The sequence below is a fragment of the Crocuta crocuta genome, unplaced genomic scaffold (assembly GCF_008692635.1).
Source record: "Crocuta crocuta isolate KB4526 unplaced genomic scaffold, BGI_CrCroc_1.0 scaffold249, whole genome shotgun sequence".
NCBI lineage: Eukaryota > Metazoa > Chordata > Mammalia > Carnivora > Hyaenidae > Crocuta > Crocuta crocuta.
In genome coordinates, this window is record NW_027533262.1 from 2,115,540 (window position 1) to 2,131,830 (window position 16,291).

General features: G+C 33.9%; 1 protein-coding gene across 1 annotated transcript in view; it reads left to right on the top strand.

The window, feature by feature from the left end:
* The first annotated feature begins 513 nt into the window (after positions 1 to 513).
* Positions 514 to 16,291, top strand: part of ZNF804A (zinc finger protein 804A) — a 59,368-nt gene continuing 43,590 nt past the window's right edge. The window contains 2 exon segments of the mRNA XM_077747542.1: positions 514 to 564; positions 8,255 to 8,398. Coding sequence (XP_077603668.1) covers positions 514 to 564; positions 8,255 to 8,398 — 195 coding nt within the window.

The following is a 16,291-nucleotide window of genomic DNA, read 5'->3' on the forward strand; positions in this document are numbered from 1 at the left end:
AATTCTATGAATAGATTTATGTTTTACACTTAATGATGAACATGGTTTTTGCTGCTCAAAATGGGCAGATATTTGTTCTGTTTGTATCTCTGGGTACATTATTTCTTCTTCTTTTTTTTTTTTTTACATAATTTCTTCTTCCCATTCCAAACTAAACCATAACTTCATGTAGAATTGACAGTGTTGACTTATATTAAAATATTTAAAAATTTAAAATCATTCTTTAGAATATTACTCTATGAAATGCATTAAATTTAGCACAGATAATTAGCAAGGATTGTGAGTATTAAGCCTCTAAATCTCAGTAGAATAAAAAAAATGTGCATTTGGGGTCCTTCAAATGTTTTTCCATCCAACTAAATAGTGCATACCACCAAAACATGGTTCAAGATTGGAAACAATAAATGATATGTAAAGCCTCCAAAAATTTGGTTACATTTTTATCATTCATTTATAGAACAAATATTTTTTAAACACTTGTTTGTTCTAGTTACTCCTTTAGGCATTGGGGATATGGCAATGAACAAAGCCGTTAAAGATCCTGACTTCATAGAACTTATAGAGGTGAGATTAGAACATATAATGTAATATCAAGTAGTGAAAGTACATATATATGTTCTTCGTGCCCCATCCATAACCCATCAACAGTTATCATTTTCATACACACGGTCCTGGCTTCTGACTGCTAGTACCTGCATTCTTTTCCTGAGGACTTTTACCAGGCACCAGAGACCACTCCAGTCTTGAACATGAGAAGCCCCAAAGTCCCAAATGTAAATGCCCTCTGGAAACTACTATCAGCAAATGCTTAAGGGGATTTATTGGATAAATGGTATAAGGTATAGCTTCCTTCCTTCATGGCTACAGAAGCTCTGAGGTTTGTGTTCTGCACTAGTTTCCAGAGTTTCTAGCATAAGCAAGCTTCTTTTGCTTCTGTAGTAACCATTCAAAATCTAATTTTTACTGACTTCCATTCTCTGCTTTTAACCTGAGGGTATATATTAAAAGTGGGCTTCTGGTAGGTAAAATANTTAAATGCTGAACTTAGACCATTCACATTAAAAGCACTTGTTGATATAGTGGTAATAATTACCATTTTTGTAATTACTTCAATTTGTTGAATTTGTTATTTGTTTCTCCTTCTAATTGTTTCTACTTTTTCTTGTTCTAACTGAACAATTTATGATGCAACTTTATCACCTCTCTTAGAGTGTAGATTACACTTCTTTTTAACAGTTGTTTAGTGGTTGGGGCGCCTGGGTGGCTTAGTCGGTTGGGCGTCCAACTTTCGCTTAGGTCATGATCTCGNTGGTGAGGGCCGGGTTTAGGGCATTCTTGTTGCTCTGCCTCTAGTTCCTTTAGGTGAGCTGTCAGATTTTGGACTTGCTCTTTTTCTAATCTCTTGAAATAGGCCTGGAGAGCAATGTACTTTCCTCTTAGGACTGCCTTTACCGCATCCCATAGATTTTGAATTGTTGTGTTTTCATTTTCATTTGTTTCCATATATTTTTAAATTTCATCTCTAATTGCCTGATTGGCCCATTCATTCTTTAGTAGGGTGTTCTTTAACCTCCATGTTTTTGGAGGTTTTCCAGACTTCTTCCTGTAATTGATTTCAAGTTTCAAAGCATTATGATCTGACACTGTGCATGGTATGATCTCTACTCTTTTATATTTATTGAGGCAGCCATACTATTAGTGACAACATGGATGGACCTTGAAAGTACTATGCTAAGTGAATTAAGTCAGATGGAGACAGACAAATACTATATGATTTAACTCATGTGGAATCTAAGTTAAATGAACAAAATAAACTAAAACAAATACAAATTCATAAAATTCACAGATATAGATAACAGACTAATAGTAACCAGAGGAGAAGGGGTTGGAGTGAAGGAGGTCAACTGTATGAGAATAGATAGTAACTGGACTTGTGGTGATCACTCTGTACTGTGTACAGATATTAAATCATAAAGCTGTGCACCTCCAATGTATATAATTACAAAAAGGGAAAGAAGACAGAGAATAAAAAATGTTTTTCTTCTAGAAATATGACAAAGGAATCCATCATCAAGGAAATAGCATTTTAGCAGAGAGCGACTGGAAATTAATGAGTGTTTCATACAAACATTTGATGTGAAAATATTCCATGGAGAATAAATACCCAGTTTAAGTATGAAAGTGGGTGTATGGTTGAGAAAGTTTTAGAAACATTAAGGGTGGGCTAAGGCATAGTGAGAAAGAGAATGCTAGAAGATGATAGCAGAGATATAAGCCAGGAACCAGGTAGACTAGGAATTGTATGTAGGTCATTGTAAGAATATTTATTCTAATAATGATGGGGGACTAGTAGAGAGTTTTGAACTAAAGAATGATATCATCTTAAATTATTTTGAGAAATGTAGTTTGTTAGCAAGACATTCAGAGGAAACACTAAAACAAAACTTACAATCTTAGCTTCACTTTCTTCTTGAAAGTCTAGCAGATCACGAAGGCTTCAGTGCAGATAATTCTTAGGGAAATTATTTCAGGAGGCAGAAATGAAGTTTCAGCAAAATAAAACAAGTAAGTAAGGAAAACGAAGCTATACTGTTTGCCTTACAAGTACTATTACAGGTACTGGCACTCCTTCTTACTGGGACCTTCTGTGGAATCATAGAAATGAATCTCAGTGGGGCGCCTGAGTGGCTTAGTCGGTTAAGCGTCCGACTTTCGCTTAGGTCATGATCTGGCGGTTCGTGGGTTTGAGCCCCGCGTCGGGCTCTGTTCTGACTGCCAGCCCAGAGCCTGTAGCCTGTTTCAGAGTCTGTGACTCCCTCTCTCTCTGACCCTCCCCTGCTCACGCTGTGTCTCTCTCTCTCCTAGAAATAAATAAAACATTAAAAAAGAAAAAAGAAAAAAAAGAAATGAATCTCAGAAATGACTGCCCGATAGATAAAAGAGGATATAATTTATCCTGGAGTTCTTACCCTCCACAATGGTCAAGAATGGGTCTATATTGTATTAGTTCCTCAGTACTCTTGGATTTTGCATTTTTTAGTACTGAGTGAGATCCTGCAAACTTCCACCTCATGTGTCAGAGGAGCCCCTGGACAGGAAAGGAAGATGTCTCAACATAGGCTAAGGCAAAATGTAGTCAAGGTAGTACTTGGTGAAGCTGCTGGACCATCTCAGACCCAGTCATTTAAGTGATGACTAGAACAAGAGACATGGCTTAGAAGATGTACACTATTTTATAGGAAATATAGATTGTGGACTATGGATTTCCAAATGAAATGTCTTCTGTCTGGATATTCTTCTAGGAAAGAATAGTTTTGCCATCTCTTTGATTAACTTTTTCATTACAATCAAAATTTAACAAAGAATTGTTTTTGCTTCCTCTTTTAAAAGAACTTACAGTAAAATTTATCCTGGATATAAATCACAAGGATGCTTTTATTCTTGATGAAGCAATAGTAGAGAGAGTGTGTGTGTGTTTGTGTGTGTTTCCTAAGTATTTTGTGTAAATTACATACAAATGTTCCTTTGTAGATTTGAAAATAATTATGGATTAACTGTGCCAAATGTATTTATATCTTTGTAATTTTAGTTTCTTTAAAAGGAGTATTCCTAACAGAAATATTAAGATGTAATATATGATAACAACTACTATTAGCAATGATAATTTATATACAACATAACTTGGTATTAGTTCTACCGGCATTCCCCCAAATAACTGTAAATAACTGGATATCACAAACCCAAGCATGAGCACAATTATTTTAATAATATTGCAGATCTAGTGCTGCTAGGTTTTGTTTTGTTTGCTTTTTTATACGTGTGCAAAAGTGCCTATATATATGTTGAATATCAGCCAATGCTGGGCCCTGTTAAAAGTTCTGGAGATAGAGAAGTAAAAAAAACAGACACAAATCCCTTCCCTCATGAACCTCACATTCCTCAGGGAAGGCTACTCTAGTACACCAAATTATGGATGCTTTTTTAAGGGAAGCTGAATATTATTTGATACCATATGTTATTCTGAAGCCACTACGAAATGTGTCGTCTTGGAAAACAAACTTTTCTCCTTTCGAAGTCCCACTTTGGTACTATTCATTTTTAAATATATGGTGGGATGGAGTAGCCCTGGGACTGTGGACAAACCATTAACTTCTATGTTTCAATTTGCTGATCTGTAAAAAGTATTGCACCGTGTAATTGCTAATGGTGCATATTAAAAGATTCTTGACTTTATAACTTTGGAATTATATGCCACTTAAGTTAAGGATTTAATCTTTACTGTTTTTAGATAGATCAAAAATGTTGGGATTCCTGGGTGGCTCAGTCAGTTAAGCTTCCAACTTTGGCTCAGGTCATGATCTCATGATTCCTGGGACCAAGCTCCACGTCAGGCTCTGTGCTGACAACTCAGAGCCTGGAGCCTGATTCAGATTTTGTGTCTTCTTTGCTCTCTGCCCCTCCTCCACTCATGTTCTGTCTTTCTCTCTCTCTCAAAAATAAACATTAAAAATTATATTAAATTAAATTGAAATTAATAAAATGCAATGGATTTGGCTGACCTGACTAGCTACATAAAACTTATCCTTTCTTCACTCTTCCATCACATTTAGTGGGACATTACAGAAGTTGCCTACATAGTTATAATAGAATGGGTTTGTCAGATGGAAGGAGAAAATTTGAGTTTGAGGTTATATGAAGAGCTGTGTTCATTTTTCATCTCAGTCAGATGTGTTTCATACCTTCTGCAGTGGATGGCTGTGTAGAATATGTGTCACTGTGCTTTATAATCTCAGTCAATGTCTCTGTCAGTACCACCCACAATGAAGGAGACGGTTATGGGGCATTGAGGCATGTAACCTAATGAGGGCTGATTTTGTGTATGTACATTTGGAAAAAATGTATAATCAATGACAATACATATGATTCCTTTCCCTTATGGCACTCATACAATAACCGATTCTTCTATTCACTAACATTTTCTAGAACACGGCCCTGACTCTACTGGAGCTCATTTCAAATGGAAAGTTCTAACACAAAAATGTTTCTAACTGTGCAATCTGTTGCAACCTTAGCTTCAGCTTTACTATAATTCTTAGTTTTAAAATATTTATTTCTTTTTGAGAGAGGGAGACAGAGAAAGACAGAAAGAGAGGGCTCACTAGGGGAAGAAGCAGAGCAAGAGCGGGACAGATGATCCAAAGTGGGCTCTGTGCTGACAGCAGAGAGTCCGATGTGGGGCTTGAACCCACAAACTATAATATCATGACCTGAGCCAGAATCAAGAGGCAGCCATTTAACCAGCTGAGCTACTGAGGTGCCCCATTCTGCTTTGCTGTATTTCTTTTAATGTCTTAGAGGAAGATAGATGATAGATAGATAGAGAGATAGATGATAGAACCAACATATGTCAAAATATTAGTGATGATTTTATTTAATGAAAACCATGTAAGAATTTATTATCATATTCTTGTAATATTTCTATAGTTCTCAAGATATTTTAAAATGTGAAATATGATTTAAAGTTTTCAAAGAAATAAATTGTAACAATTAAAAAAAACAGAGAGAGGAAAGACTTATGATAGAAGAGATTAGAAAATATATCAGATCATGGGAATGTATGTGTTTTACTTGAAATCTGTTTTTGAACAAACTAGTTAAAACTATTAGATGATTGTAGTTGTTTGAACACACTGTGTGTTTGATGATAGTAAGGAAAGATTGTGGTTTCCTCATTGTTTGTGTTTGTTTCTTTATGCCTACTATTCATTTTGTGATGATATGTCTAAAAAGTCCTGTTTTAAAAATACATTTTGAAACATTTGCAGGTAATATTATATGAACTTGGGAATTTCCTTAAAAATTATCTGGGGCAGAGGAAAGAGTATGAGATAGGATAGCTACTCGTAATTGAGTTGATAATTGAAGTCAGTTGATAGGTGTATGAGGGTTATTGTACTATTTCTCCTTTTTTTAATGTGCTCAAAAGTTTGAACATAATGACATTCTATGAACCAGATTATTTGGGTTCAAGTATGGGCTTCACATTTATTCACTATATATCCATGAGGTAATTATTTCACTTTCCTGTGCTTTGTGGTACCTTCAGCATAAAATGAGAACATGTCTAAAATACACATCTCTATAACTTTAATCAGGATTAAGTGAGCTAATACATGCACACTCTTAATCAGTGATTGATCCTAAACAAGCACTGAGTAAATGCTAGCTATTGTTTTTAGATTTGTTTATCTCTTCAAACTTCAGCGAAGGCTAGTGTTTTGGAAGAATGCAATTTACCTGAGAATTTCAGTTTGCTTTACACAAAAATTCTGATTTTTGTGGAAAGAATAAGTAAGAAACAATTATTGCCTCTCTGAGGGAATATCAATCTTAGGAAGAACAAAATAACCCTACACAATAATAAGAAATAATGAAATATTTTGAGTGAGGAAGTAGCTTCACTGTAATTATAATTAATGGGAAGAATCAACTAGTTTGCAAAGAAATTGCTGTTCAAGAGTATTATTTTGGAGGCTAATTCAGCTTTGAGCCAAAAACTATTGCCATTATAATATAACTCATATTGATTGGAATTTTATCTCTGTTTCACACACTTTAGCCATGAAATCATAGTACTTAATTTTTGTTTCATTTAAATTGGCTAATCCATAATGTATTATTTTTAAGATTTTGTAAATTTTCAGTAACAAGTTTAGTTATATACGACTCATTTTCATCTTTTTAAACCAGCCGTTTTTTCAAAAAACATATCTTAAGTAATAAAAAAGAATCATAGGAAATATTTCACAAACCTGATGAGAAATGGTAAATTAATTATTTAATTGATAAATCACAAATAAACAATTTGAATGATTTTGCAATTTACCACCTCTGTGCAGTTGATAAAACGAATAGAACAATGGATCTTGTCTTTACAGTGAGAAACTGAGTTTTGTATTTATAGACTGTGGCAAATATATTTATTAGTTACTATAATATATATCAGAAGGTATATATACAAACATGGTGAATTTTGGTATGCAATATGTGCACATAGTGCAATAAAGTAAGAAAAGTATTAGTCATTTTTACATAATTACAATTAGTAAATCACTTTGTAGAAACAATTTAAACATTCAAACTGTGAGTCCTTTCTAGCTGGTGTATTTAGAGAGAGGACAATTGCCATTGACATAGAGAGGGCTATGTCATTTCATCTCCATATCACAGTGCCGGAGACAGTTAGTTTCTTACAGTAGCACATAAAAAGCCTGAATATGTAGTCAATTTGAATTGTAAAGGAGTTGAGTATGAGAGAATCTTTAAGTTAGGAACATAATATATTCTCTGGCAAGGACTGAAGTTTAGATTTTCATAGCAGCACTTCAGCAAAAGACTTGAACAATGTTTCAACATGTAAAATTTATTTATGTCTAACAACATTGACATTTAAGGGACCGTGAAACAGCAAGTAAATTTAGAGTTAAGAAAACCTAAAAGCCACAAACATTTTGCTATTTTATGCTTCGTAAATGAAAGCTAATGATAACTGACTACATTTTTGCATTTTTTCAGGGGCTTGATTATATAGCCATCTTTATTTACTGTGAGCATGATGAAAGCAATCTGCTTATACAGTTTAATCCTTTTCAGTTTAGGCAAATAACTTGCAGAAAAGAATCATATTTTCTAAAGACTAGAGAATTTTCGAAAGTTCAACTTAAAATGATATGGGTCAAGATGAAAACATTATTCAAATGAAATCTACTTGGGATGAATATGTTACTATATAGATATTTAAAGAAACGAGCAAATGAAAATACCAAACTTGAATATTTGTGCACCAATGTGGACTTCTTCATGCAGGACACATTTTAGATGTTCAGAATTTACAAGTTTTATATTAACTAAGCCTTGCCAGAAGTCAGCGGTGGAATCAACATACTATGATTTTGGTTTCTTCTTTGCCAACACAGCACAGGAACTTGTTCAAACAAGGGCTTCTATTTCTTTTTCTGGTTTGCTTCTGCATGTTTTTGCTGTTCTTCCCACCATTTATCTTGGCTTCTTGTGTTAATCTTTTATTCTCTTCAGCTCATAATTTCTTCTGACTTAGTTTGCTGGAATTTGCTTTATTTTTCTTTGTTATATTCTGTTTCTAACTCTAATTATTATGCTAAAATTGACAACTGTCAGAACAAAGTCAATTTAGGGAAGAACTAATTGCTGTCTTCCTTGCAATTTTAATTTTTAGGATTATGCTGAAAAGGAGAACACCATAGCAAAAGCTTTGGAAGATCTGAAGGCCAATTTTTACTGTGAACTCTGTGACAAGCAGTACTATAAGCATCAAGAGTTTGACAATCACATTAACTCATATGATCATGCTCACAAGCAGGTAAGAAAGAGGTGTCCAAAAAAATCTGATATTTCTGAACTTTTACAATAATTTAAGCGATTTAAATATGATATTTTTATTTTTTTATTATGCAATTTTTATAGATGTCATTTTAGGATGATAATTTGATGACTTAAGGACATTAAAAAAAAAAAAAGCACCAAAGGTAAAGTCTGAAATTAATACAAGCATGAAAAAATACCAGTCAGTTGCCTTTTATTGATTGCTAGTAATTTAAAATTATATTCTACAGGTGGTGATCCTCTAAAGTCTTCAAATTTATTAATATTTAAGTGTTTTAGAACAATTAATGATATTTATCAAATGTAAATGAATTTATTCATAATTCTTTAGAGAAACCATTTCCCATTTAAACTAACATTACAATGTGAAAAAAGCTAATTAAACATGGTAAAAATAATCCACACTTACTGGTGAAATAAGTAGTTTATATGTGTATGATATAGTTTTAATATTATTTTAATTTCCCTATCAATTGTAAATCTAAGATTGATTTTTTTGAACACTCTATGTAAAGATGAGTTTAAAACAGTGATGTCAGAAGTGAAGTTAATAATACAGATTCATTTTCTCATATGCATTACATTTATCAGTGCAACTTCATGTATTTAGCTAATTTGATTTGATACGGCAGTTTTAGTTTAATTTATAAATATTTTCCTTTTTGACTCATCACTCACAAATACCAGCTACATACCCTTTGGGTATTAATACAAGGTATATTTTTAACCCATGAATTTGAATCAACTTTCCATTAACATAGAGTTACTTAGCATAAGAAAGAAAAGGGGGAAGTGATCATATTGAGGGCTTATGAATCAATTGTAGATGTTTTTTCTTTTGCTGTTATTCTTCCTGTTCTTTATGCCAACAAAACTATGCTTGAGAAGGCTATTGTATGGAGTACATTAGCTGTCATTTACATACATCACTAATTAATGCATGCTAAACTCAATGACCTGCCCTTGCCTTTCTTTTTCCCAGGTCCACTTGTGCACTAGTTAAGGGAAAGTTTTTGATAGAAATATCATTCCTTTTCTTACATAATAATGCATAATACATATATGTGTATATGTCTACACACATTCATAGATCAGTGCTTGATTTTAACATTAAAATCCATCAGGCAATAGTATTGACTTAATTTTACAGTTAGTGGAATTTATTTTATAAAAAGATTCTGGAATGCTTCTCTGCATGTAAATCTGAGGTAAATCTGAGAGAGCTGTTCTTCTGATTTTTCCTAAGTATCTAAAGGCAAAAGATATATTATTACATATATGTTTCATTGAAACTAGGTATTTGGAAATATGTGTATATGTATTTTAAGAATATCTTACCAGCTATTAATATCCTTTGCCAAAGAATGCTTTATTTGATCATAGATTGCCTGGAAGATCAAACTTACAAAATTATCAGGAGGACCTTTCGAGTTCCATATTCTTAGTGTATTTAGTAATACTATGTACTGTATACAGATAAGCTAAGGAAATTCAGGCTGGGTCTGGATTGTTATTTTGAAAGTCCAAAGGGCCACTTTTGATAATGTGCAGAGGTTTCAGGGCCTAGAGGCAGGGTATCTGTCTGAATGGCCATGAACTCTGATAGATAGCAGTTTTAGTTGATTAATTTAGCATGAATCAATGTTATAGTAGCTAAAAATATTTAAAATCTGTATGATCATTATAACCCCTTTCCATAGAATAATGGCAAACCTTTTGGCATGTCTTCCAAAAACATACTCTTCCTTTTCTGAGCAACAGCCTCACCCTCATGACTGCTATCAGTGATTCTACCACATGATTCCACACCTTGGCTACTTTGAATGAAGTAAGGAGAAATGAAATTTAGAGGTGAATAATTCAGATCTTTTTCTCTTGAGAACTTAAAATTGAGATATAAAAAAAAAACTGCTTACTATCTGACAATGGTTACCTCTGACACTTGAAAATATAATGGGGTTGTGGCTAAGTACATTGAAAAGTTGAGAAAGATGGTTTGCAAAAAGAGAGAACAAGACAATACACAAAGAATGAGATGTCAGTGGCCATGTACAAGTGAAGGAGCATTATGGAAATGGCAATTCTGATTTTGAGTGGCTTTCAGATAAAAGTAATCCAACAACTCATCTACAGACCCTTTCCTGGGATTCTGAGAGACATTTCACCTTACTACATATATATGAAGTTAAAGGAAAAACAAAACAAACCCTGAATAAATAATACTTGCAACCAAAAAAAGAAAGAAGGAAGGAAGGAAGGAAGGAAGGAAGGAAGGAAAGAAAGAAAGAAAGAAAGAAAGAAAGAAAGAAAGAAAGAAAGAAAGAAAGAAAGACACAAAAATCAACCAACAAAACAAACAAATAAAAATCTTCATAAAATATTAACCTATCTGAGGAACAAAGCAATCACTTTGGTTTCCTTAGGGGGGAGAAAAGAAAGAAAAAAAAAACCCTCCACAAGAAACAAAGTCCATATTACTAGCCCTTAACTTTCAGGTAGGAAAACCCTACATGTGATTTGGATACTTCCTGAATGGAATTAAAAAAGGCAAAGAGAACATATCGATACTTTCACTTGCCACACAGATGTGATTCCAAGCACCACCAGATTCAGGGAGAAAGGGAGGAGATAATGGTGGAATGAGTCCCAGCCCTACCACTTACCTGCCTTGAGTAAAATATGCAAAGTTTCATTTAACTCAAATATTCATTGTTAGGGATAATAAATGAGGGAATGAGCATGACCACACTTTGTGGAGTACTTGGAAAATAGTAAAAGCTTAAGATTTAACTAGTTTCATTATTACTATTTCCTAAAATTTCTTTTCTCCTAGAATGTTTGGGACACTGACAGTTTGCCTTTGAGACTGCCCTTATTTAGGCTTCCCAATAAGGATCTATTTTTGCTTCAAAAAGGCTAATACAGTCTAAAACATATCCAGGTAATCTTGACCTGTGAGCAGCATGCCTGCCTCATGTATCTTTGCAAATCTGTGTTATGACAGACCATGTGCTGCATTTGAACTCTAAGCTTCAAAGGAAAATCTGTTTCTCTCATCTCCATGCTCTTTGGATAGCTTCAAACTCTGTCTCAAGCTCTCATCGCTAAGACTTGCTAACAGAATTAAAAAAGAGGAAGAAGCACAGGTGTACAGAGGTGATCACAATAGTTCACAATTCAGGGTTCATTTTTAGAATATTTTCTTTTTAACTTTGAAACTTGAAAGTCATTGAATTGTGACCCTTTAATGGCAAGGATTATTTCCTTTATGTCTTCATTCCTCACAGCATCTAGTGCAACATCTTACACAGTTTAGACTCCTAATCAGTGCTTCCCATATGAATATAAGTGGGCGAGAGTCAAAGTTGCTTTTAAGATTTTGCAATAAGCCACAGTTTTGAGGTAGATAAGCACGGGGTAGTACGTAGAATTGTTGAATCTTTATACCGTACACCAGAAACAAATATAACACTATGTGTTAATCATTCTGTTAAAAACAATGATTTGTGGGGCACCTGGGGGGATCAGTCGGTTGAGCGTCCAACTTCGACACAGGTCATGATCTCGCGGTTTGTGGGTTCGAGCCCCGTGTCGGGCTCTGTGCTGGCAGCTCAGAGCCTGGAGCCTGCTTCAGATTCTGTGTCTCCCTCTCTCTCTGACCCTCCTCTGCCCACGCTGCCTCTCTCTCTCTCTCTCTCAGAAATAAATAAAACATTTAAAAAACGTTTAAAAAAAAAACAATGATTAGAATAGTTTCCAGGGAAGTTATGTCATTCTGAATTCTAGTCAGTAAGAATAGAAAAAAATTTTTAAGCGTGAAACTCAGCATCTGGTAAAAAGAAAAAGATTTCCTCTACACCCTTGACCTGTTCATCTGCCCTTAAACTAAAGCCACACTGTCTGTCTTCTCACCCGGCAGCCTATGGGCAATTCAGAGTTATTTTCACTCTAAGAGATTTGTCACACTGATGCTATGAAGAAATAGGAAAGGGAATGATTGCCTTATTGCTGCTGCCCCACAAACATTTTGATGTTTGCTTTAGTGGCTTCCGTATGGCTGAAGTATCTCCCAAAAGGCACTGACGTGACCTTCCCCAGCAAGTCAAGATTCGGTGCTTCACATCCTGCTGTTTTGTTCTCAGCTCCAGAGGAAGTCACAGTCAGGCCAGGTTGCTGGAATGTGCCGGTCCTGCGGGGACTTGTATTGCTATAAAAATGGAGCAGATTTATTCTCAAATTTGAACATTCCTAGTAATTTAAACTTCTATTCACTAATCTGATACTTGAGAAAAGACTCACTTCTTGATATCTGGGTCCAAGTTTTCACCTGCAAAATAATATTTAAAAGCTAATAGGAACATATGAGGTACGCATAAAGCAATGCATGATTCAATCCATTTCAAACACCTTCCCTGGGATTTTTCTTGCAGTGTGTGCTTCAGTCTAATTGTACCATTATTATTTTGTTTAATCATTTTTGAGGATAAGAACAACAAGTGGAAATAGGATTTCCTCCTACAGAACCTCCCCACGGTCAAAAAGTGCCTGCCCCAACAGAAGTACACATGTGTGTCTAGCTAATCATGGAATTGTATTGCTTTGACATTTCATATTCAAAGCCATGATTTGGATACGATTAAACTGAAATTTTTGTCCATTATTGAGTTTGAGGCAGACTCTGGATAAAATAATCATTTCCAGTACCTTAACTGAAGCCATTTTCATAAACCTTTCCCAGGGAAGTTCAAGTCTTTCCTTTCCATCTTCCACCATCTGTTAGGCTGAGTGACAGCTGTCTGTTGAATAGTCATTGCTCAGAGTGTGTGAAAATAGTAAACTTTAATGTTTATGCTCTTTGGTATCTAAATAGAATTATGAGAAAAAGCATTAAAGAACTGAACTACAGTAGAGAAATGCAACTAGTATTAGAGATTTCATTTTATAATTGTCCATTATGAATTGTAAACCAGTAAAAGACTGTCCCTCTACCCCTTTGTGTTTGTTACCACTAAAAGTTTCATTTTGTAAACAACAACAAAAATCATTTTAAGCCAAAGTGGTGTATCTTTGTTTGTTTTATTTTTAATTAAAGTATAGTTGACATACCATAGTATATTAGTTTCATATGTACAACATAGTGACTCCATAGTTACAAATATATCACAAATACGCATCACAATAAGTGTAGTTACCATCTGTCACCATGCAAAGTGATTACAATATTATTGACTGTATTCCCTATGCCGTACTAATCCTCCCCATGGACTATTTAACTGGAAGTTTGTACCTCTTAATTCCCTTCATGATTTTCTCCTTTTCCCCTCCTGCTGCCCCCTCTAGCAACCACAGGTTTGTTCTCCACATTTATGAATCTGTTTTTGTTTTGTTTGTTTTCTTTTCTTCTTAGATTCCACATACAAGTGAAATTATAGGCATTTGTGTACCTATGTCTGAGTTATTTCAGTTAACACAATACCCTCTCCATCCATCCATGTTGCCACAAATGGCAAGGTTTCATCCTTTTTTGTGCCAGAGTGGTAGTCCATTGTGTATCTATATGCCATGCCTTCTTTATCCATTCATCTAAAGATGGACACTTCAGCTGTTTCCATCTCTTGGCTATTATAGGTAGTACTGCAATAAACAGGGATGTATGTGTTTTTTACAAATTAGTATTTTCTTTTTATTCTGGTAAATATACAGAAGTGGAATAACTGAACCACATGGTATTTCCATTTTTAGTTTTATGAGGAAACTTCATACTATTTTCCATAGTGGCTGTACCAATTTACATTCTTTCAATGTGCCTGTTGGACATATTCTGTTTCATATAGTTCTAATTGTTTATTTTTGCTTTTGTTTCCCTTGCCTGGGGGGTTACACAGCCAGAAAAATATTACTAAGGTGATACCTAAAGGTTTACTACCTATTTTTTTTTTAGAAATTCTATAGTTTCAGGTCTTACATTTAAGTCTTTAATCCATTTTGAATTTATTTTTGCATATGGTGCAACAAAGTGGTCTAGTTTCATTCTTTTGCACATAACTGTTCAATTTTTCTAACACAATTTATTGAAGAGACTGTCCTTTCCCCACTATATTTTCTTACCTACTTTGCCATAGATTAATAGAATATATAAATGTGGGTTTATTTCTGGAGTCTCTATTCTGTTTCATTGATTAGGTGTCTGTTTTTATGCCAATACCACATGTTTTAATTACAATGGCTGTGTAGTATAGTTTAAAAGCTGGGATTGTGATACCTCCAGCTTTGTTCCTTTGCAAGATTGCTTTGGCTATTTGGAGTCTTTTATGGTTTCATACAAGTTTTAGGATTATTTGTTCTAGATCTGTGAAAAATATTATTGGTACTATTTTTAGGGATTGTGTTGAATCTGAAGATTGCTTTGAGCGGTATGTACATTTTAACAATATTCTTCCAATTTTTGAGCATGGTATATTTTCCATTTATTATGTATCATTATTTTTATTTAATGATTATTTATTAATGCTGGAAGTATATTCTTGTAAGTTGCATAATTACTTGATTGGTGGCATCAATAATATTGTATCCCTTTATTTTACTATTTTATTTTATTGTAATATATTGATAGTGATACTCTAAATATTTTATGAGTACATCTGTTCTTCAAAATATTTTTATAGATTTATTATATATTTAATATTATATAGATTAATTTATACTTTTTAAAAGCACTTCCTTGTTCTCTGGTGTATGTGTCACCATAGCTTTGCTCTGTTTTCTCTGGGTGTAATCAGTGGTATTCAAAATCTGTTTCCTAGTGTGTAAAAAGGTGTCTAAGGACAATTTAAAAGTAGTTAATGCTATGTGAAGATAATTCTGCATAGAATGTACCATAGAATACATGCAGATACCATTATTTAACATTACTACCTATGAATTCTCCCCAACCTCCACTCTTCCTGCCTGTCATCTCCATCTTCTGCCTACTTTTTGAAAATCAAGCACTTAAGGAATATATCATATACATATCTCTTGGAAAGCCTGTGCAGAACCAATATTCTGGATATGGCCCTGGATTCACTAAAGCAACTTACTCTTTTACATCCTTTGTTCTGCCTGATTCTCTGTTTTGTTTGTTTGTTTGTTTTGTTTTCCTGTTTGTTAGGCATATATGCTGAGCATAAGCACCTAATTCCAAGGTGAGGTATACAACTTCTAAGAATTTAACTTCAACCTGTGATGCATTGTTTGACATTTGAACAGCACTGTGTTAGAGTCCTGGAGGCCAGAGCTTCCTGTCAGTACCTACAGCTGTCTATGAAAAGAAACCACTGTGTCAGGCACTGGGGAGTCAAGGATTGTGTTGTTTTTGTTTGTTTGTTTGTTTGTTTTTATTGGAGGACTACTGCAAGAAGGGAAAAGGGGCAGAAAAGATAGAATATAAGGAGAAAAGAGAGTACCTACCCCCAGTTCCTCCTTGTAAATCCAATTGCTCTTATATAGTTATTTTTATTCAAAGACTAAATATTAAAGCTATTTAAATTTGCATGACTTGTTCTTTCTTTTTATTTTTATTTCATTAAAAATATACATTTTTGTTATACACACACATATATATAACCATTTTGGGATCTGAAAATCCTCCCTTCCTTCTTTTGTTTAACTTGGTAACAAACTGATTTTTTTTCACTTTAATATTGTCGATAGCATTTTTTCTATTTATACAGAATTCTCTTAATAATTGTTTTATTGGTTCATAATATCACATCATGCATTTTATAACTTAGCCATCCTCTGTTGTTGGATTTGGATTCCTTCAATATTTTAAATTCTGACATATTAATTGTTCTCATATTTGCCTTATATTCTTAATTTTCAATCTTTC